This window comes from Physeter macrocephalus, chromosome 5, assembly GCF_002837175.3.
Source record: "Physeter macrocephalus isolate SW-GA chromosome 5, ASM283717v5, whole genome shotgun sequence".
NCBI classification, from domain to species: Eukaryota; Metazoa; Chordata; class Mammalia; order Artiodactyla; family Physeteridae; genus Physeter; species Physeter macrocephalus.
Window position 1 is genome coordinate 63,594,939 of NC_041218.1, and position 23,585 is coordinate 63,618,523.

The window sequence follows — 23,585 nt, forward strand, 5'->3', positions numbered from 1 at the left end:
CCTAGAGTAATGAAAATAAAACCAAAAATAAACAAATGGGACCTAATGAAACTTAAAAGCTTTTGCACAGCAAAGGAAACCATAAACAAGAGAAAGAAACAGCTCTCAGAACGGGAGAAAATATTTGCGAATGAAGCAATGGTCAAAGGATTAATCTCTAAAATATACAAACAGCTCATGGAGCTCAATATCAAAAAAACAAACAACCCAATTAAAAAATGGGCAGAAGACCTAAATAATCATTTCACAAAAGAAGGCATACAGATGGCTAAGAAGCATGTGAAAAGATGCTCAACATCACTAATTATTAGAGAAATGCAAATCAAAACTTCAGTGAGGTATCATCTCACACCGGTCAGAATGGCCATCAAAAAATCTACGAACAGTAAATGCTGGAGAGGGTGTGGAGAAAAGTGAACCCCCCTATACTGTTGGTGGGAATGTATATTGATACAGCCACTAGGGAGAACAGTATGAAGGTTCCTTAAAAAACTAAAAATAGAACTACCATATGACCCAGCAATCCCCCTACTGGGAATATACCATGAGAAAACCATAATTCAAAAGGACACATGTACCCCAATGTTCATTGCAGCACTATTTACAACAGCCAGGACATGGAAACAACCTAAATGTCCAATGATAGATGAATGGATAAAAATGTGGTACATATATACAATGGAATATTACTCAGCCATAAAAAGGAACGAAGTTGGGTCATTTGCAGAGATGTGGATGGACCTAGAGTCTGTCATACAGAGTGAAGTAAGCCAGAAAGAGAGAAACAAATATAGTATATTAAGACATATCTGTGTAATCTAGAAAAATGTTACAGATGAACCTATTTGTAGGGTAGGAATAGAGACACAGATACAGAGAATGGACATGTGAACACGGGGGGAAGGGGAAGGTGGGACAAATTGGGAGATTAGGTTTGACATAAATACACTACCATGTGTAAAATAGATAGCTAGTGGGAACCTGCTGTATAGCACAGGGAGCTCAGCTCGGTGCTCTGTGACGACCTAGATGGATGGGATGGGGAAGGGGGGCGCGAGGGAGGTCCAAGAGGTAGGAGATATAGGTATACATATAGCTGATTCACTTCATTGTACAGCAGAAACACAACACTGTAAAGCAATTTTACTCCAATTAAAGAAAAAATAACATAGTTCTGCTTTTAAGTAAGTCATATTCTAATTTCACAGTAGCCACTTCAGAATTACTCTGGGGTAACCTACACAGTTATAACTAAAATATTAATTTTAAGAATTTTTAGATTTATGATTAAGTGTGTCTCAAAGTTTTAATAAATCAAAATGTCACCATCAGTGAACCTGTCAATAGCTTCCTAAGCCTTTATATTTCCCATCTTTTTTTTTTTTTTTATTTTGCTGTACGCGGGCCTCTCAATGTTGTGGCCTCTCCCGTTGCGGAGCACAGGCTCCGGACGCGCAGGCTCAGCGGCCATGGCTCACGGGCCCAGCCGCTCCGCGGTATGTGTGATCTTCCCGGACCGGGGCACGAAGCCGTGTCCCCTGCATTGGCAGGCGGACTCTCAACCACTGCGTCACCAGGGAAGCCCTCCCATCATTATTTTGTGTAAATGTGTAAACTTCTAAAATCTGCTTTGTTATTCTAATTCTTCTGAACCCCCTCCCCAACAAAACAGAAGTTGGTTAAGGAAATTGATATATATTATCCAGTTAAAGATTCAGAAATGGGAATACAAAATGATTGTATCAAATAGGACATGAATAAAAGATAACTCAAATTCTTAAACTTTTTTAGTTACAAATTGATACATTATTCTTTTACTAATTACCAATATTGACATTTTATTAGAGCAGCATTTTCCTTGACTTAAATATCTAAGTTTTAAGAAAAACCTCTGTCATGAAACCCTCATATATATTCCAAAATGATCTTTCTTTATGGGTTGTTCTGAAAACCTCACACACCTATCACATAATTTTGTCCAAAAAAAACCCCCAAAACCTGCACCAATGATTTATTCTTAGAATTGTTCATTCTAAAATTTAGTGCAGTATTGGAATTAAAATCTAAATTTAGTTAAGTAAGAGAAAAATTTTAAATAATAAATAATTTTCTTAGCGTTTGACCAAGTAACTTAATATTCCTTTGGGAATATTTCTTTCCTAAATTGGAAAATTTTACTTTTTTTGTTTGTTGACAAAATTAACTAATATTCCATAACCGAATACTCTCCTTACAGTAGCATGGTCATTGTCAGGTTGTGAAAATGGTATAGTTTTGGTTTAGCAACTCTGCATAGATAGATGAAGTTTTTATTTTAGGCTTTGACCTTCACTTAATTTGTTGTAGAAAAACATTGATATATTTTGAGTCTTGCCTAATTTTATCTTACGTCATTTTCCCTCTGACAGTGTTTCTAAAATCTCTGAAACAACAAATCTCAGAGTAATAGCAGTAAACAGTGAAAATAAGTTGTAAATAAACTAAGAATATATTGGTTCTTTTTCCCTAGCATTTCAATCTTGTCTATGTAATGACAAAAATACTGTAAATATATACAATTGTATTTGTTGACCTCACTTTGTTAGCATGCTGATGAGCAAGATATATCTTTACAGCAGAAGCAGAGTAGAAACAGTCCACTGCAGCTGAAGCTCTGATGCCATTTAATTGACCATGTCACCAGGAGCTCTAAACTTTAAGTTCTTGGGGTTTCCCTGGCGGTGCAGTGGTTAAGAATCCGCCTGCCAATGCAGGGGACACGGGTTCGAGCCCTGGTCTGGGAAGATCCCACATGCTGCGGATCAGCGAAGCCCATGTGCCACAACTACTGAGTCTGCGCTCTAGAGCCTGTGCTCCGCAACAAGAGAAGCCACTGCAACGAAGAGTAGCCCTCGCTCGCTGCAACTAGAGAAAGCCCGCGCTCAGCAAAGACGACCCAACGCTGCCAATAATAAAATAAATAAATTTATTTAAAAATAAAATAAAATAAACTATAGGTTCTTTATTGGTAAAAACATTGTGCTAATGAGGTCTAGGGTCTTCTCGGGTCAAAAATATATGATTCATATATGATTCCATGATTATAATTTCATTTCTATTTTTTATTTTTGCCACTCAGAACAATGCATTAGAACTAAGCAAAATTCATTAGTAGTCCTACTCAGTTGGATACCAAATTAGAAGAAATGTTCTGAGTTATCTTAATATCCTCCCTTGAGTACTAATAGAATAAACCTTTTATTATAAATTTTGGGTAAACTGCAAAATCTGTTCCTGGCTTGTAAAAAAAAAAAATAAGAAGAAGAAAGAATGAACAAATGGAAATCCATACCTGTGAATATGAGATTTCTCTTTTTTTATTATCAAGTCAAATTGACTTCTTGAGCGGTTTGACTAATTCTTAAAGCAAATGTTTATTTAATGTCTGCTGTGTGCCAGACACAGTGCTAGGGATACAGTATTAAAAGAAGCCCCTGTCCTTGAAGAGTATTACTGGGAGTGCTGACCTAAAAGTGACTGGCAGAAATTAAGACACAAGACTGGTGTCTTTATTTTCTGAAGAATCAACTGTGGTGGTGATAATACTGCAAAATGAAATCAAAAGAAACACCAGTGCTTTCTATATGGATGGAGTTATGAACTGTCACTGACGGTGTGATGGTTGTTGCCCTTCCAGCCTTTGGATATCCCGGATGGTCGGAGAGCCCCCCTCCCTGCTCACTACCGAAGCAGCAGCACTCGCAGCATCGACACGCAGACCCCCTCTGTGCAGGAGCGCAGCAGTAGTTGCAGCAGTCACTCCCCCTGTGTCTCCCCCTTCTGTCCCCCGGAATCCCAGGATGGTAGCCCTTGCTCAACAGAAGATTTACTCTATGATCGTGATAAAGGTGAGAATGAAATCATCCATTTAGAGGGTTTGTTATAAGGCCTTGGTCATTCTACTTTCTTTGTCTTAGACCATTACATCACCTTTTTTCTTTCATTGAATGGTGGGATTGTAAAGGATTGGTTGATCTAGGTTGGTTTGTTCATTGGTTTCATGTACCCCCTTCTTTGTGACTTTCGCAAACATCTTCCATAAATGTGTCAGAGGAGCACAGCGCATGGTTATGACAGCTAATGAAAGCTATAAAATGAGTGTGTACAGCTTCACATCATGTAACACACAGTTTTTTCCTTGGTATTGTCCGGAGTTAAGGATGGTTATGGTAAAGTTTATGTTCCTCGTGCCTGAGGTTAGATTTCGTATTCAGATTAATTTGGGAGAAAATAATTTCTAAAAAAATCTGTTGGAAGAATGAGTATATTTTTAACCAAGTGGGATAAAGTTTAAAAAGTACCTGCAGCACATCAGGGAATATATTATGGTATGTAGATGCATTATTAACTAACACCAATAAGAGTGCAGAACCCGTGGGGTTTCTTATTGCCTGTCAACCCCTGTCTGCCCATGTCCTCCTGTCTTCGTGTCAGGCACTTGGCTACCACTGTTCACTCTCTTCTTTCAGTTTCTAGCCCCCTCAGACTCAGACACCGAAGGTACCGAAGACTGCCCAGCTTCCACCTTCCTAGCTACTTACAAAGAAACACTGAACTTCCTTTGTAACACATTTATTGCTTTTCACCACAAGAAGATCATAGGCAACATGAAAAAATTAAAGTTTATAGAATCTTACAGGATTTTTTTATGGGCCTTGTCCTGACTTGACCCCCATCCCCCTCAATTTGTTTTGTTTTGAGGTATTAATACATTTAAAGTGCCCAAATATTAAGTGCTAAGCCCCCTGAATTTTTACACACGTATGCACTCATGAAACCACTACCTGGATCAAGATACAGAACACTTTTCGCATCCCAGAAGGATCCCTAGCCCCCTTCGCAGACAGTATCCTTCTCCTCTCCACCTAGAAGTAACCACTGTTGACTTCCATCATCATAGTCTAATTTTTCCCTGTTACTGGATTTCATAGAAATGGATTGATGCAGTGTGTATTCTTTTAGTCTGGCTTCTTTCAGTCATCATTACACCTAACTCTCTGCTGAGATGTTAGATGGAAGCTACTTTGGACTTTGTCCTCTGCTCTTATTTCTGTGGGTGGATCTCAACAGTTCTCCCCCTTTCACCTTTTCCTTATTGGAAGCCTTGTGAACTCTCTTCCTCCATTAAGGATGTACTGAAAGCAGTACCTTAGTTAGGCATCTCTCTGCTTCAAGTGGAATGTCGATTTTGTAGAATGCAGACTAGGAAACTTTCATTTCACTGAGGCATCCTACGACAGCAAACACTTCAGTCACTTCCTCACATTTTTAGTACGGATGTTTCATAGTAAAACAAACAAGAAAACACCTTGCTTCTAGTAGGAGTATTTGTTTTGAAGGTAAATGGAAATGTTAACTAATCATAAATAATCATAATTTATTGTAGGCTGCAGAGGTGGTATATGGTGAAACAGATCTTTTAAAACCCGTATTTTTTTTTATTATACCACTAGAAAAGATAAGTGCAGACCACTTTTGCTACTTATTAGCACTTACAGTTGGGTTAAAATTAAAAGTAAAAATAACAGTGATAATAAGGCTAGGCAGTTAATTCAGAAGTTTTGTTTTCTTCTAAGTTTAATACTGTGGATAGTATTTTATGAGGCAATCTCACAACCAGTTAGAACCACATTCTCTTTATCTATTCATCTGTCCATGGACACTTAGGTTGTTCCCATGTTTTGGCTATTGTGAATAATACTGCAATGAACATGGGAGTGCAGGTATCTCTTCGAGATAGTACAATATTCTGAATTCTGGACGTTTCTTAGAGAAGTTAGACTTTTTCCTAAGACTGCTTCTGGTTGTATGTTTTTCTCTATGCCCTTTTATTCTTTTATACCAGATATCTGCCTGCATAACACAAGTGTCTTATCTTTCTTCTCTTCCTCTTGTTTGTTTAATGTAAAATGAGAGCGTTGGTCCACATCATCTCTAAGGCCAACAGTTTTTCCCCTAATACTTAAAACAAATTTTTTTCTTAGTAAAACAAGGTGATAATACTTGTTTTCATACCTCATACCATTATTGGGGTTAAATGAGATATTGGGACAAAGTGCTTAGCACAACTCTTGGTATGTAGTAAACACTCAATAAATGGTGTTTGGTGTGACTAATAGTGATTTTTTAAAAAATTTCTTTAGAAACTAAGAAGACTACAGAATCATTTAAGACACTTTTCTGTTTTCTACAAAACTACCTCAGTTTGGGAATTAAGACCTCATCACATAAGTTTCTTAATATATCTACCATATTTAGCTTTGAGGCATTACTTTGTGATTAAGATCAAGTTTATGTTACCGTTCTCTGGAAAAAATGTATGACCTATTACAGTGTACATTTTCTAGTTCTAAAATCAGCTACTTTCTTTGTGAAGAGAAAATTAAAATAGTCTCTATCTCTTTTATGTATGTATGTATATGTGTATGTATACATACACATACATGTATTTTAGGATTGGGAGTGGAGATTTATGTATTTCAACTGAGTTTATGCTGCTGGTTTATTCAAGACACATTTGTTGAACATCTACTGTATGTGTCAGGCACTCTACTGGAGAGTGGAGAAATACCGAAGAGTAAGATGTGTATCTGTTTTTAGGGAATCTGTAGTCTAATAGGGAGTAATAGTAATGTTAACAAGTAATACACTATTATACAAGTATGTTCAGAAAACTAAAGGTACAAAGGAGAGGGAGTTGTCAGTTTTGCAATTTCTGAAACTTACATATTTAAATCATTCAAACTATAGAATAATCTCTGACTCAATTCTTCAGAATGGACAGTCCAAATTTTTTTAAAATACTAATTCTAGCTTACAATTTGCATTTTTCCACAGTGAAGGTTAAATTGGTCTTTTGTTTCTTTACATTTATTTCCAGTAAAGAGGAAAAAAAAGAAGCTATAGATTTCTAATAGGTGTGCATCATTAACTCTGAAAACAGAATTGATACTGTAATTTTGTAGTCAACTAGAATTGATTTGGAGTACCTACCTATTCTGTAGTTGCTGTTGTAGACTAGCTAGTTTAGACATCCTTAGGTGCCTGGATTGGCATGCACAGGTGGGGCAAGGGATAGGCATCGTGAGTATATAGCTCTAATGAGAGATGTGCTAGTTAGCTGATTATTTTTCTATTACTCATCTGTTATATCCTTATCCTTTTCCTGACTTTATTATTTCTGCTTATTCCTAACATCTGTTTTTCTCCATGACACATATATAATTTGAGACCTATAGAATAATTTTAGTTGATTAGCATAGTGGTTCTTTGGCTGTTTCAATTGCAGTGCCAGGACAAAAACACTCTCATTATTGAGAAAAGTCCAGCCTTTAAGAGAGTGTTTTCAGGTTTTAGTTTTTCGGGTTTGGTGGTTTTTTGACAGATTTTTCCAGTGACCTAAAGACTGAAGGCAGCCTGGTAACATGTGTAAAGTTGCTAGGCTTACTAACCTAATCACAGCCACAGTTCCCACATTATGACCTGTGTGGAGAATTCAGAGATCCAGAATAAGAGCTCTTATTATCTTGACATCTTCAGAATATATCCTAAGAGTTAGCCTAAATTCTTCTACATTATCATGCCCAAAATGCAAGGGAGAAAAACAGTCATTTATATAATGTAAATGGCAGTGTCAAATATTAGTTCTTTTAGCAGCTCTGCCAGCTTTCCTTAATAAGGTAGCAAGGCACAAAATCTAGACTTCAGTCTGCCACTTATAGTTGATCTTTGGCACAATTCACTTAGGCAGGTTGTTATAAAATTCTGCAGTTCTGCAAGATATTGTGGAAACGTTGATTATTCTAACGTGACGTCAACTGAACCATTCTACTCAGGTCAACTACCAAGAGTTGTATTCCAAGAGTCCATAAATTGATTACTTGGAACTTAAACTATGTTTTCCCACAGGAACAGTGTATATCATGTAGATGGAGTTTCCAGGGCACAATGCATATAAGCCTGTTTAACTCATACTATGATTTAACTTATAAATATTAATATTTCTAAACTTTGGGTATTAGGACTGAGCAGCCCATAGTTGCAGGAAGGAAAAAAAAGTATTATCTTTCCAGGGTCTAGGGCTGACCCCAGGCAGACTTTTAACGGAGACTTTTTTTGATATCTTATTCCTTTCTGTATACATTTTAAACTCTATTTGCCTTCATCTTTAGGGCTCTATTTCTTAACATTCTTTGACCTTTGCCCTTACCATACTTTAACTCTCCACCTTCTAGATATCCTAATCAGCCAAGATTTTGTGGTACTTTTCTTTTTGTGGTTTATATTGTGAAAATAGATATGTTGGATATACTTCTTTTAGCTACCACACCTTGCAAATTGCTGCTTTTGAGCCTGAATCTGTTTCTCAATCAAAAGATTCTCCCCACATAATTCTAGGATGCTTATTATCCTAGAAGAACCTCTGGCTGGTAAAATTACAAAGAGTGTAGAAATTTTATTCCAACAAAGGAGTTATTCCATAGGTTAAAAAGTGCACTTTTCTAGAATTACATCCCTAAGGTCATCTTCCCTGTTTTGCTTTTTCAAGAGTACATCTAAAATTACATATACCCCCATTATCTGATGCATATAAGAAGCATCCAGTAAATGCCTTTTCCCCCTCTTTTGGAAAATGTCTACAATTTTACTAATAGCAGTTGCTGTGCTAGCTCTCTATGGATGAGATACTATTCTTAATTCAAAATTATTAGTAAGTGTACAACTCAGTTCTAGCAGTTACAACCCAAGAGTCTAAAACAAAAGCAAACCAAAATTTATTAATATGTCTACATATATAATTTCACTTAATCTTCTATTATCTATTTACTAGACTATAAGCTCCATCAAGAGCAGGTAACTTTATTTTGCTCATTACTTTATCCTCAGCAACTAGAGTGGCGCCTAGCATTAGCATGGAGTATTGCTTAGTCGAGATTTTTTGAGTATTCCTTCTTCATGGTATGTCCATTTTTTTAAGAATATATTTTTATAGCTTTGTTGAAAACATTAGTGTCTTTTTCCTTAACTGGTTAACTTATATATGTTAGGCTTTTGAATGTTCAGGAAGAGTATGATAATCCTCCCCGCTCCCACCAACCAAAAAAAGATAATAAACAGTCACCACTCTAAGATTATGCTAACTTAGTGATCATAGGCCTTCGGTGAGAAAGAAGCCATAAAGTTCAAATTTCCTGTTGAAATTAGGGGAAGGGAAGTAACTTTGCTAAAATCCATCTCATCTTCTACTCTGATCATGACTGGGGAAAAAATAGGGTATGGGCTAGAGGAAAGGGGATCTGTTGAATTTTTTTCTCCCTGTTATCTTTTATGTTCCTCTGAGAAGAAATATGGACACACTGAAGCCACTCCTTGCACTGTGTCTCCTTGTGAGACTAACAGAAGGCAGACCCAATGAAGCTGCTGCCTAAACTCTAAGACTCTACTGAGGAGAAGCATGGAATGTTAGATTGGAACTTGATCATCTAGTCTAATGAGGACACTAGAGTTGATAGATCAAAACAGTGAGGCAGATAGCATCATGGTAACGAACTCTGACTCTGGTGCAGCCAGGTTGAATCTCTGCTCTGCCACTTACTAATTATGTGTCCTTGGGCAAGTTACTCGACCTCTCTGTATGGCTTCTCACCTGTAAATTAAGGAAAATGATGGCACCTGCCTCACAGGATTGTTATGATGATTAAATTTGCCCAGGTGACTTTACCTTTGTTATCCCCTGTAATATTATCACAATCCGATGAGTAGGGACATTGTCCTTATTTTAAGAATGGGGAGCCTGAGGCTTAGAGAAATGAAGTTAACTTCCCTAAATCTTGTGAAGTCCAGATGCCAACAAAGATCTTCTGTAGGAACTTCATACTACTACTTGCTGCCTTTGCAGGAGGAATAGCCACTACACAGTCATTCAGCTATGAAAGAGCCTGGTGTGTGGAGAACAGTTAAAAAAAAAAAAAATTGTGTCGCTAGAGCATAGGGGTAAATGGTAGGTAGGAGAAAGCAGTGAGAGTGGAGAGGTAGGTAGAAAGGCCACTATTTCATAAGGGCCTTGTAGCCTTGCTGAAAGAAATGAAGAACCAAGCAAAGATCTTTTGTTATCTAAAGCAGGGGTCCCCAACCCCCGGGCTGTGGACCCGTAGGGGTCCGCAGCCTGTTAGGAACCCGGTGGCACAGGCGGCAGTGAGCAGCGGGCGAGCGAACAAACAAAGCTTCATCTGCCGCTCCCCGTCACTCGCATTGCCACCTGAGCCTTCACACCCCTCGCCGCTCCCCACCCCCGTGGAAAAACTGTCTTCCGTGAAACCAGCCCCTGGTGCCAAAAAGATTGGGGACCGCTGTGCTAAAGGACATGACCAACTTTAAGGATAAAGCTACAGAAGTGGAGAGAGACAGCAAGAGGGGAAGATGCTATTTTAATAGCCTAGTCCCGTCTCTCCGAACTTGAGTTATTACATAGCTTTTTCAGCAATTTTTAATTTGTACCCGTAATGTAAATTTATATATTTCTAAGTTATGTAAGTACGTAATTCAATCCATATACGAAATATTTGCTGGTAAAGCTTAGTTTCTTATTTTTAGAGATAAAAAGTAAATATGTATAAATGTTCTGTTTTCTTCCTGCATATCAGCAGATTGTTTAGTGCACCTTAATTGGGAGACCACAGGTGTAGGGCAAAGGAATTGGAGGAAATAGACTGAAGAAGAATCAGCAGCATTTGGTGGTTGATTAGATGTACAAGGTGAGGGATTAGAAAAATGAGGATAAAGGCAAAGTTCTAACAAAGTTCTGGCTTGGGACATAAGAAAATGATTACCACTATTAATAAGGCAGTGAATGTCAGAGAAGGAACAGGCTTTAAGATGACTTATATAAGTTTAAGATTCCATTTGGTTATCTGCCGAAAAGATGTTATAATACCATTTCCCTTTAGCAAGAATTGGGAAAAAAAGAAAAAAAAAAAGAGAAATACTGAGTTTTACCTGATACATAGCATTTTGTTTTGTCTTCTGTTTTGTACATAATTAAGTGCTCGGTAAATATATATAAGTGTACATTTAAAATTATATTGAAATTTTATTAGAAGTTTTCATTTTTTCCCCCTGTAGGATACTTTAGGAGCACTTTAATATGAACAGTGTGTTTCAGTGTTTTGAAAACTGATGTCCCTAGAAATTTTTTCATTTAAAAACCTCAAGAATATAAAAAAACTAAGATTGCATCATACTGATTTTGATTTTGCCAAGAACCTTAATTACATTACTTTTCAAGATATAAAATATTCTGGGTAATCTGAAATTTATTTTCAGTTTAGTTTTACCATTATGATTTATAAGAGACAAGATTTTAGTCTATAAATTGGTTTGCAGACTGTCTTCAACAGAGTGATTTGCTATTATTTTTTAACTGCCACGTCGGATAGTCAGATTCAGAGTGATTTGTTCACATTCATGTAAGATTCTGAGTGAGTAGTTAGCATATCAACGATGCCAAGTCAGATTTGGAGACAGTAATAAGCAGTGTTGTTCTGCATATCGGGATTATGTTTGCAGAAGAAGCACTGTACTTATTGTGAGTACACAAAAACAAAGGCGCAACTATGATTTGTTTGCTTAATTTGTAAATTAATATCAATTCAGTGAATATGGAATAAATGATTAAAATATAAAGCACCTTCCACATATGACAAATATTTAATTAATGGGCCTAACATTTGGAATGTAAGTTAAGTCCCATTAATTCAAAACACAGTCTTATTTCTTTCTTTTTTTTTTTTTTTTGCGGTACGCGGGCCTCTCACTGTCGTGGCCTCTCCCGTTGCGGAGCACAGGCTCCGGACGCGCAGGCTCAGCGGCCATGGCTCACGGGCCCAGTCGCTCCGCGGCATGTGGGATCCTCCCGGACCGGGGCACGAACCCGCGTCCCCTGCATCGGCAGGCGGACTCTCGACCACTGCGCCACCAGGGAAGCCCCCACAGTCTTATTTGAGACAAAGTTCAAAAATATAAGTAACAAGGATTATGTTACATTTTCTCTCCTTTCCCTTTGCTGAATGCTGATGTAAGGGAGATCTTAGCTATAGCTGATGCGTTGTTTTATTAAAATTTTGTAACCTTCTCATAAAAGGTTGACTTTGAAATTGTAGAGAAACATTAGAGACTATTTGTAAAAGTCAAATGTTCTCCTTACTCTTCCAGTTTTTTTTTTTTCACTGAAAATGCAGGTTTTCAATACAATCAGTAATGCCAACTGGTTCCAAAAGTTTGTCAAGAAACGCTATACAGTTGTTTCTCCTGATTTCATTAGACCATCAAATTACACTACAGCTGATAATTTCATTTCCTGATGCAAAAAAAGTAATTTTTTAAATTGAAGCATAGTTACTGTGCACTATTATATAAGTTACAGGAGTACAATCTAGTGATTCACAATTATTAAAGGTTATACTCCATTTATAGTTATTATAAAATATTGACTATATTCCCCCTGTTGTACAGTATATCCTTGTAGCTTATATCTAATAGTTTGTACCTCTTATTTCCCTACCTCTGTACTGCCCCTACCCACTTCCCTCTCCACTGGTAACCACTAGTCTGTTCTCTGTATCTGTGAATCTGCTTTTTTGTTACATTCAGTAGTTTGTTGTATTTTTAAAATTCCACATGTAAGTGATATCCTACAGTATTTGTCTTTCTCTGTCTGACTTATTTCACTTAGCATAATGCCCTCCTAGTCCATCCATGTTGCTGCAAATAGCAAAATTTCGTTCTTTTTTTATGGCTGAGTAGTATTCCATTGTGTATACATACCACATTTTCTGGAAAAGAAGTAATTTTAATACTAGAATAGCAATTCTGTTTAGATCCTATTTAGTTCATCATATTTATAATCTTATTCTAAATTGGCTAACTTTGTCACTAAGTTTAGTGTTGGTTGAACTCTATGCTCGTTTTCTCAGCCTGTTATTCTAGCTTTAAAAGACAGAATAATAATTACATTCTACTGGCTCTTGCTACACATGTAATAAAAAATATTTTCTATGTAGAGGAATCTATAGAATCTGTAGACGTCAGGCATTAGTTTTAAAATTTCGGAATGATAGATCTCCATATGCTAAAGGATGCCATCATGAACTGGCAGAGTTCCTACTAGGCAGTCATAAACTGGAGAATCTGGTACTCCAAATGTTACTTGGCTTCCCCACCAGACACAAAATCTTACCTTTATATACCTTAATAAAGTTAGTGTGCAGACCTATTAAAAATGACATTTCTGTTACTCTCTTCTACCAAGAAAGTGGAATAGGCACTTAATTTCTGAATGGTTCACCTTTGTTAATTTGTGAATTAGGAATGATGTGTTCTTTCTACTATTGTAGCAGTATTTATTGAGAGCTTATTCTGTTTCAGGTACACATTTTTCACAGCCATCATATCAGTAGTTATTTCCGTTTTATAGATCAAAACACAAGGGGATCACACTTTTCCTAGGCCATGCAGTTAGGCCTAGATAGAAGTCAGGTGGCTTGACTCCATACCAGTGTTTTAACGTTTTCATGATTGGTTATCAAATTTGGCTGTACTTCAAAAGCATTTGGGAGCTTTACCAGAAAAAACAGCCAGCACATGCCTGGGAATGGGCCCCAGACTAATTAAATCAGAACCTCTTGAGGGGTGAGGTTTCAACATTGGCATTTAATAGTATTGTTAAAACATCTTTGATGAGTCTAATGTGAAACCAGGGTTAAGAACCACCGCCTTGTAATTATATTGCTTATTTTAGAATTAATTTTACTTAATTTGATAAAGTAATCTGATAGTAGGAGATAAAGCACGTATAAAGACTTAGGGCTAGAAAAGAACCATGGCAGAGATTTTACATACCTTCCTACATAAATGAAGCAACTTAATATATATGATTTTTTTTATACTAGAATTATTGGCCATACAACTTAACATACCAGAAGTAATGGAGGCCATTTATAAGGAGAAATTCAGAAAACTCTAAAACTATAAAAGTACACATAGTTTAATGAATCTTGTTTCTATATGGAATTTCAGACTTCAGTAATATCTCTAACTTTTCCAAGCTTTAGTTCATTACGATGTGTTTTAAAATGTTTGTCAAACTACTTATATTTTAATCGTAAATATGGTACACATGCATAAGTATAATCTTTTATAATAAAATAGTCAATAAAATGTTTCCATACTCTTAATTTTGAGATCTGGGTGATTCTGTTATAAATATAGATGAAACTATTATGAATGCAGACAGATATGTAAATAATTATATTCATCACATCTAATTTCATTGATTATGAGGTTATAAGAACATAAAGTAACATTTAACTTAATCTCAGTTACATGTCTAGTTATTATCCTATTGTGGGATAACAGAATGAGAAAATGTATCATGCTTGTGAACAGAAGGGATTAAATTAAGATTACCATGAGACTTCATCCTGAATCTCCTGAGCAAGCATGCTTACCTCACATTTATAATGTTCTGTTAATGAAATGTGGTTATGAAACTCAACACAGAGTTCTAAATGCAGGAGTTAGACCACCAAGCTAGGAATGGGTAGAATAGTTTGTTCATGGGAGTTGTTTTTAAAGCATGCCATTTGTAAAGCAAAGAAAAATATTTTGGTACACTGTTCCTTTTTTGTATGTTAGAACCTTTTTTAAAAATCACAGAATTTCAGAGTTAGGAATGGCAATTCCTTTAGTTACATAGAAACTTAGAGAGGCAGCTGTGTTGAAGGTTATACAACTATACACCTAGTGACAGAGCTAAAACCCCAGAAAGTTGTCTCCATTCCCTGTTCCTCTTTGCACTCTATCAGATTGCATATTTACCTGAGGAAAAACCCCCAGATTTAAGAAATCTGTTTACGGCTCCAAATTTTTTTCTTTCAAGCTTTGTCTTTCCAGACCACCAAACATTAAATGTAATATATATATATATATATATATATATATATACACACACACACACACACACACACATATATGTATATATATATTCTCAACAAAGTTTTTATTGAAAAGTCAAGGCAGTATAATAGCACTGAATACTGTCTTTCTGGGATAGCAATATATTGTGTTTGTTTGTTTAAACATTTGTCACCCTCCTCCCCGCCCCAATAAAAGAATGTTTAAGTGGGTAAACGCTGTAAAAATATAAGCCTCGGAAATTAGAAAAATTTCAAGGAGAAAACCCATTTAATATTTAATTCATTGTTTATAGGAAGACAGTTTTGCAGATTATCCAACTCACATCTAGCTTTCAATTCTGGGAAGGTCCCTTGAAACCATCAGTAATGTTATGAGAGAAATCATGTGGTAGGTCTGATGATATAATAAGAAATAGAACACAGGAGACTGTAAGAGTGGCCAAGATGACTTTTCTTACATGATAATAGGGTGGATTCTTAACTACTGACATGGTCACACCCCTGCTGATGGCAGAAAAGGCTTGTTAAAGGCATCGAGCCCATGGTTTTAGGCCCATCCTGCGTGCAGTAGGGCTGTGTTGTTACCACCAGTCCTCTTCATGGAGGCACTACACACCATAGCTACTTTTTCATGTATGTCCTTGGCATGGCTGGTCGTTGCTTGGATAATAAAGCAAGGTCAACCTGTATTTTTGGTATTATACCGAGCTCAAGACCTCATTCCCACCAGTTTTTGATTGTAGACCAGTCGTTTTGGTTTAGCCTAGCTCAAATAGCAGCAAACTCGGATGCTAGTCAGGTTAATGATGTTTTGCCTCTACCTAAGAGAAAAAATAATATTCCTTCTCCTCCCTCCCACTTGTTTAAGCAATATAGGATAAATGTTGAGTCTAAGAAAATCCTCAAGTCTGAAGAAACCCAACGTAATAAGACTTAATTCCTTCCAAGAGACTATGCATAATCTGTATGGACATGTGTAACAGTAGTGATGGAGAAAACTATGTGGTTTTCTAGGTTTCCCAATAATGTGGCCTTGTTATTTTGCAGGCAATGATTTCCCAGCCAGAGATATAGCCATATTCAAATATAAGCACACATCTGCATGCCCAAGACTTACATAGATGCTCTTTGAATCATTCACCAAACACACTCTAAGTGTGCCTCAAGGGTCTACTTTCTAAGCGTGTATTATACTTCATTAATGATGATTAAAAAAACCCTCCCTGTTACTCAGATTCTGAATGTTGGACCATGTACTGTATCCTAAACTGAAGCAACTTATCAAAATTGTGACACCTGAAATTTATGGTACTAATGCCATCTTTCAAAATACATACGAAAATACTACATCTCAATAGGTCATGTGCTTAGTATTTTAGCATGGGGGATTGGTTTGCATTAAGTCAGAATTTGTTTAAATAGGACTATTGTATTTATAAAGGTATGTTACTGACTTTACAACTTGGCATCTTAAAAAGATAATGACATATTTTGGTGGATATGAATTTCCAAAATCCTTTGCCAGGTAGGAAAGGGAGAAACTGCATATAGGTTTTATGGCTTTTCATGAATAGACCATTTCTTTTTGGTCAAAAATACGAAGAAAACATGTTAGATAGAGATGCTTTTAGATTCCTCGTGCTTCCAGCAGTGAAAATACAAAGAGTGCTCAAAAAGTTCTTTTATATAGACATTTTAAAGGCAAAATCCTGAACATTACCTTTTTCATTGTGGGCCAAGGGAAAGTATATTGTGTTATAAGCCTATTTTTCCCTGCATACATGTTATTCACAGTGTTTAGTAAAACTAACGTTTCTGCTAAGAACTTTTGTAATGAAGATTATTCCACATATTAAAATTTTCAATTAAATTGGTTGAACAGTGAGAAAATATAGAGAATGCTGTATTTAATCTCTTAAAATTCTGCATGGCTATACATATTACCCCATTTATTTACCTTTTTGAAATACATAATGATGTATTTATTTTCAGGATTACAGCTCTACTTTACTCAAAATGCAGTTGTCTGGACCAAAATATCTGCTTTTTGTGTTCTGTGGTATGGAAGATTACTATTGCATTGAAGCTTTTATTCATAAGATATGTACTACACAAGGATGTCAGAAACAGCTCTGCAATAAAGGAAGCTCTGTGGTGGAAGCACAGGGGCAATAGTGGATAAATTGTGCAAAAGGCTGCTTGTTTGGAAATCAAATTTAATTTAAAAGAGCTTTCAATCACTAGTTAATATAACTGCTTTAAATTTACAGACAGTGGGAGTAGCTCACCGTTACCCAAGTATGCTTCATCTCCCAAACCAAACAACAGCTACATGTTCAAACGGGAGCCCCCAGAGGGATGTGAGCGAGTGAAGGTCTTTGAGGAAATGGCGTAAGTAATGTCTTTTCTGTCAGCTGGGATCTGCAAAGCTGTAAAGCTTTTTACTGAGACCAGTTGATTACAGATGAATCAACTACTCCATCCAGCTGATAATGTGTTTCAAAAGCAAATTATGAAAAGAGAGTTGAATAGGCAAAAGAGATCTTATTGAAGGAGAATTAGAGTCTGTGTGCTGGAAATATGCTAATACAAAGAAACTTGGAAATTCATCCTTACTACCTAAAAGATTTATTTTTAATCATTAAGAATTTTCCTTTCAAAAGCTCTATTAATTTAGATGGCTAAAAAGAAAAAGACATTTAGCGGCAAAGTGAATATCCATGTGTGGCTAGCCTTAATGATAGTGATACCACAAGCCAGAGGGAACTCACTAACCCCTCTCCTTCCCTGTAGACACATCTAGCATGTGTATTCATTGAATTTAGACTTTCTGTTCACAGATTTTTGTTTGTTTGTTTTTGAAAGTTCGGTACATATAAAGGAGAAATTAAAGGGAAAAGAGGTTCATGCTGCAAATACTTGGCAGAATAAATCAAAAAAAGAGCGTGTGGCTCTTGGACTCACTCATCCCTTTGTCCCAGTGCAGGTGCCCTAGTGGAGGCTGCCGTACTCTTGTAACCTAGAAGGGGACAGAGACGGGTCCTGCAGGAGTTGATGGCTTAGTTCCCGGGCAAGGGAGGAGAGGAAGGGCTTGTGGACGCTGTTCTGTTGGGCTGACTCATCAAGAAACTACTGAAACTATTTTTCCTGATCTGTGTTAGTAGAAGTATGTATAGAGATACAGAAAAAGGAGGAAATGCTTAAAACCAGATATATGATTGGGTAATCCCTCTCCCAATATACTTAACAGAAAAGGTCATTTTAACACCGCATAATCCATGTTTCTAAATGAATGAAAGCAAACTAATCTCTGAAAAATTCTGTCTGCCCAGTCCTTTTGAAAATTCTTTTGTTTTAAATGTCACCTCAGTGCTGTGTACATCAGTAGTATGCCAGCTGACTTGTGCTATGGAAGATGTTTACCCCTCTGTGTACACTTAATTCATTCCCTGCCATCCACATTTTAGCTGTTTTAGAGAACTCCAATTACTTCAGAAAGTGCCTAACTTTTTAGTGATTGTAAACCTAATTTTGTTTTATGGTTTTAGGTCTCGCCAGCCTATCGCAGCCCCTCTCTTTTCATGTCCTGACAAAAACAAGGTTAATTTCATCCCAACCGGATCAGCTTTCTGTCCTGTAAAACTTCTAGGCCCTCTCCTACCTGCCTCTGACCTGATGCTCAAGAACTCTCCTAACTCTGGCCAGAGCTCAGCTCTGGCCACCCTGACCGTGGAGCAGCTCTCCTCCCGGGTTTCCTTTACGTCCGTTTCTGATGACACCAGCGTGACGGGCTCCACAGAGGCCTCTGTCCAACAGCCATCCCAGCAGCCACAGCAGCTCCTGCAGGAACTGCAGGGTGAGGAGCACATCGCCTCTCAGAACTACGTGATCATCTAAAGCAGAGGGGGAGCTGGCCTCCACCCTGTGTTCCCTGGATTTAGGAACTAGATCTCAGACATCTATCTGCATGGAGTGACAAACTTCCTGACACCACCACCACCACCAACAGAATACTTATCAGCATCATAAAGTATCTCTTAACACTGATCTTGGCAGGGACGGAACTCCTATTCAGCAGTTTTTGTGGAAAGCAGTAATGCTTGCAAAAATGTGTGTATCATTCAGCATTTTAAGTGGAGACTATGCATTTCATAGTATGTTTGACAGATTAGTACTGTGTCCTGTGTTTTGTTCCAAACTCTTCAGTATAAATAAGCTCTATATCAGAAAGTTGCCTGTCTAAATAGAAAATGTCTTGCTGTGTTTTGTCCTATGGAAAAATACTGTACTTCAGAATTATGTTTACAATTGATCCAGGTGTTTGTTTCTAACTTCTGTAATACATACAATGCAAAAAATAAGTAAATAAATGGCCACAACAGTTGCACAGTGCCCACCCTATGGCCTAGCTTCAGGTACTTCAGTTGAAGTCTAAACTCAGGTAACTTGGAATGTATATCATATTGGGATATTAACTATTTCACAGCTAAAAAGCTAAAGAGGGAACATCACTCTTTTGCCTTTTCTTATTTTATGCATTTCCCTTTCCTCATTACATTCCACATTCTTAGAATAAGAAGTGCATTCAACCCTAGGAGAACAGAAATCCTGGACATGGGTGAACATGAGGAGAACCAGCAGATCTGTGGTGTCTGACATCACTTTTGTCATGTGGTTACACGTAAAACGACTGTTGCGTTCACTGTTTCAATACGTGTAAATGTGGCTTTTTTTTTTTTTTTTTTTTTACAAGTTCAGGTGTTGCTCAGTTAATGACTGATACAATGTTGCAAATAAAGTGTCCAGTACTAGGCTGTACAAAAACATTCCACCTTGTGCGTGTGGAATTTAAAGACAAGAATGTCTAGGTCTAATTTCAGGACGAGTGCAGTTTCACAGGGGGATGGCTGAGGTTTTTTGTTTATATTGGCCATCAGGGTCATGAAATGCTACTGTTCTATCAAAAGGCATATTAATGTTTAGTTTCTCTTTTGGAAATTCTTTAATTTGCAGGTTAAGAAATGACACACTGTTGGTTATTGTTTTCCTCAAGCAGTTCAGGTGCATGAGTTGCTTTCACACAGAGAGAGCATATGTGAGTCTCAGAATTCAACCTAAGTAAGCAGGTTATGTGGTGACTTACAAATGCAGTAGTTTGAAGCTGTCTCATTCAAGCCTCTCATAATAATACCATGAACAGTTCTGTTCACATTTTGGATGCACGAAGTAGAGCATAAACCCAAGTAAAGAGCCCTGAACTTGCAGACTCAACCTAACTTCTCTAAGTGTGAAGAGAGCCCTAGATATTCCTGATTGGTCAGTGGAAGAGCCCAACTTCAGACATTGTTTTCTGCAGCACAAAGAGAGTATTCAAAAGCAAAGGGAAGTTTCTGTATTTTTATTCCATTGCTTTCAGTTCAGTAAAACTGTTTCATCTGCACCTGAAGTGTATGGCACAGTTTTCTTAAGAATTAGGGGAACAAGGTGCTTACAGTTACAGGAACGTTTCAGTTCCTTTCAGTCATTCCTGGGTTTTACTTTGTTTTATTTTCTAAGGAGGTTGAAGAAGGAAGAGTTGATAAAGAAGAAAGCAACACCATTGATTTTTTTTTAAAAAAACAAATGATATATATATATGTGTGTGTGTATATGTTTGTGTGTGTATGTGTTCTGTGTATTATTTTGTCATGATCCCAATTATCTTCTTTCCACCAAAGTTTGCAGTAATATTCTCTCCTGAAGGTGCATTCTGGCTCCTTTAAATTAGTCAGTGTTATATTGTAGGAGACTGTCATGGGAAAGGACTCAGTTTACTTTCGCCATTTTCACAGGGGAACCTTTTAAAACAATCTATTCAGCAGAAGACACCTTTAACCCTAATAATCTCAGGCCTTGATGAAAATACTATATTTTGTAGATTATGGTTAAAGGGAGAAAATATTAGTTCTGTAAGATAAATATGAGCTCCATTAACTTCTGATATCTGGTTTAGCATTACATAATGTGTTGATCTTATGCTCTGCTTTTGTCCAAATAAGATGCAATAGTATCAATATTAGTTTCTGAACGATGGACTGAATATGCTTTTTTTGGTAATGAAATCTGATGTACGATATTTATAGTGACATGTGCTTTTATTTTCTCATGAGAAAACTAAATATGAATTGTGTTGTACATTTGTTCTTAGCATATGTTAAAGTTTGGAACCAAATGTGTTAAAGCTTATGCTTTGCCATGTAAATTTCCCAGAAGTTGTTGAGCTCAAATGTATCCTACATCCAGCTGTAGAAATTTGTCAGAAATTGTTTAAATTTTGTATATAGTTGTACTGTTTAATTCTAGCCACTGCGCTGAACAGTATTCGAGTTACCATACAATATGGCTTTACACAAGGAAATGTGTGGCTTTTGTTTTGTATTTTTTCAGTATAGAAGTTCCTGTGTCTTCTTATTTAAATAAAGTTATTAGTAAAACTGGAATAGTTCACATATGTTTTTAGAAAGACTGAGCTTTTTAGCCTCTTACCTGACAGGGATGAATTCAGCTCAGGGAAGGGGCAGTATTCAGTACTCACTCAGTTCCTGACCTGCATCTCTGGGTTGTAGGTAGTCTGACTGGATCAGATTGCCACAGCCTGGTTTCCTCTTGACATTTAATTCACACACTTCCCATCACAAGGTAAGAAGCTAGATGTCTGAAGTTCCAAGCCTTTGTACTGCTCCCAGCTGTGAGCACCTTAAAAAGAGAAAACATTGTCCCCATGTTGTTATTTCATGCCTAAGAATTATTTATGAAAATAAGTTTTTTAAGTTCAGTGAAATCACCACAATGGAAGTTGCAGCAAAATTTTAAAAAATTTCACTCTTTTTATATATGTTTTCAGGATAATAGGGAGAAAAGCTTTACGGAACAAAGGAGTGTTGATGTTCTTCCCAGTTACCCAAATAGGGTCATCATAGGCCACGTGGTGGCTTGAAAGCAAAAACAAACCACTGTGAGAAATAATTTATCAGCAGAATATTCTTCATTTCCGAAGCACATCTCACTAAAGAGATCGATAAGATTTGACTTTTAAATTGAACTTAAAAATAACGACTTAGTAGCTGTGTTTTGGGCCTTAAAAAAATAAATATAACTTTTTAATAGTGAGTTTGATCTTCTTCAGGACAATATATGATTTAGGCAGGAAATTATCTACCTCATACAAGTTAAAAACTCCATTGCAAATGAACATGAAGGAAAACTGGAATTCTCAGCCCCATCTCTGCTTGACTTGATCAGATAATAAGCTTAATATTACATGGCCCTGAGAAACAAGTCAGTATGTGCAAAATCAAACCTAAGCAACAAGGAAGGGGAAATCAGTTATAAGAATTTACATGTTTTGCAAAAAAAAAAAAAAAAAAAAAGAATTTACATGTTTAACCCTGTGTTAGCTAGAAATAATCACTTAAAGTTTATTTACGAATATCGCAAAATAAATATTCACCCCCCACCCCACAGTGTGAGGTGAGGTCCCCTCTCTCTCTCAAGTTCAGTTATCCCCGACATAATTCCCTCCTGCTCTCTATGAGCAGTTTCCATCTTCTACCCCATCTTTGGTACTCGCAAGTCTTTCTTCCCCTGTAAAATCACTCCTTTGGGGACCTCAGGGCTCCGTAGAGCTGCAGGACCTTTGTAAAGATAGATCCTGTAATTCACACCTTGAGTCAAAACTAAATGCCATAGTCTAGCCCCACGGTTCCAGTTGGCTGAAAAGCATCTCTCAGACTTCTTGCCTCATTTCAACTGCAGTGATTAAATGCAATGAAGACACTCTCTTGTCCCTGTCACACCAAATCAGCTCTTCTTCTTTACACTCCTATTCCTCCTATTTCCCAAAAGACAAGGACTGGAATTCTATGTCCTGAAGTTTTCTCCACCTAAATCAGAGTTGCCTTTCTGTCTTCCTATTATCTCACCACTAAATATCAAGCTGCAGAGACACGATGGTGGCAGATTAGACAGCCATGCCATGTGGATGAAATTTCTTTTGAAATAGGATTCTAATGGCAAGAAAACAAAATAAGTTTGCTGGACTTCCAATAAGCTCTATAGCTGTAGACCAGGGATCAACCAACTACAGCCCATGGGCCAAATCCACCCCAATGCCTATTTTTATAAATGTTGCTGGAACAAAGCCATGCTCATTTGCTTATGTACTGCCTATGGCTATTTTGCTGTACAATGGCAGAATTAAGTAGTTACCACAGAGACAGTCTGGCCCACAATGCCTAAAATATTTACCATCTGGTCCTTTACAGAAAACACTTACTGACCTCTGACATAGACTAAAGACTAAACTAGATTAGGTAACTCGTGTCATAAATGTGGTGGTTTTAAAAATATGGCTAGTCTCTTCAGCAAGTGGTGTGTTGGTAAACCTGGACAGCCACATGTAAATCAATGAAGTTAGAATATTCCCTCATACCATACACAAAAGTAAACTCAAACTGGCTTAAAAACTTAAAATATAAGACATGACATCATAAACTCCTAGAAGAGAAGGTAAGCAAAACATTCTCTGACATAAGT

The 23,585-nt window shown here is 37.0% G+C and overlaps 1 protein-coding gene across 1 annotated transcript in view; it reads left to right on the forward strand.

Annotated features, from left to right (window-relative positions):
• The window catches only part of GLCCI1 (glucocorticoid induced 1), a 121,398-nt gene extending 99,916 nt beyond the window's left edge, over nucleotides 1-21,482 (forward strand). Inside the window, exons 6-8 of the mRNA XM_024131702.3 lie at nucleotides 3,677-3,887; nucleotides 17,282-17,402; nucleotides 18,560-21,482. Coding sequence (XP_023987470.1) covers nucleotides 3,677-3,887; nucleotides 17,282-17,402; nucleotides 18,560-18,908 — 681 coding nt within the window. The 3' untranslated portion in view covers nucleotides 18,909-21,482. The remainder of the gene's footprint in view (nucleotides 1-3,676; nucleotides 3,888-17,281; nucleotides 17,403-18,559) is intronic.
• The last annotated feature ends 2,103 nt before the right edge of the window (nucleotides 21,483-23,585 follow it).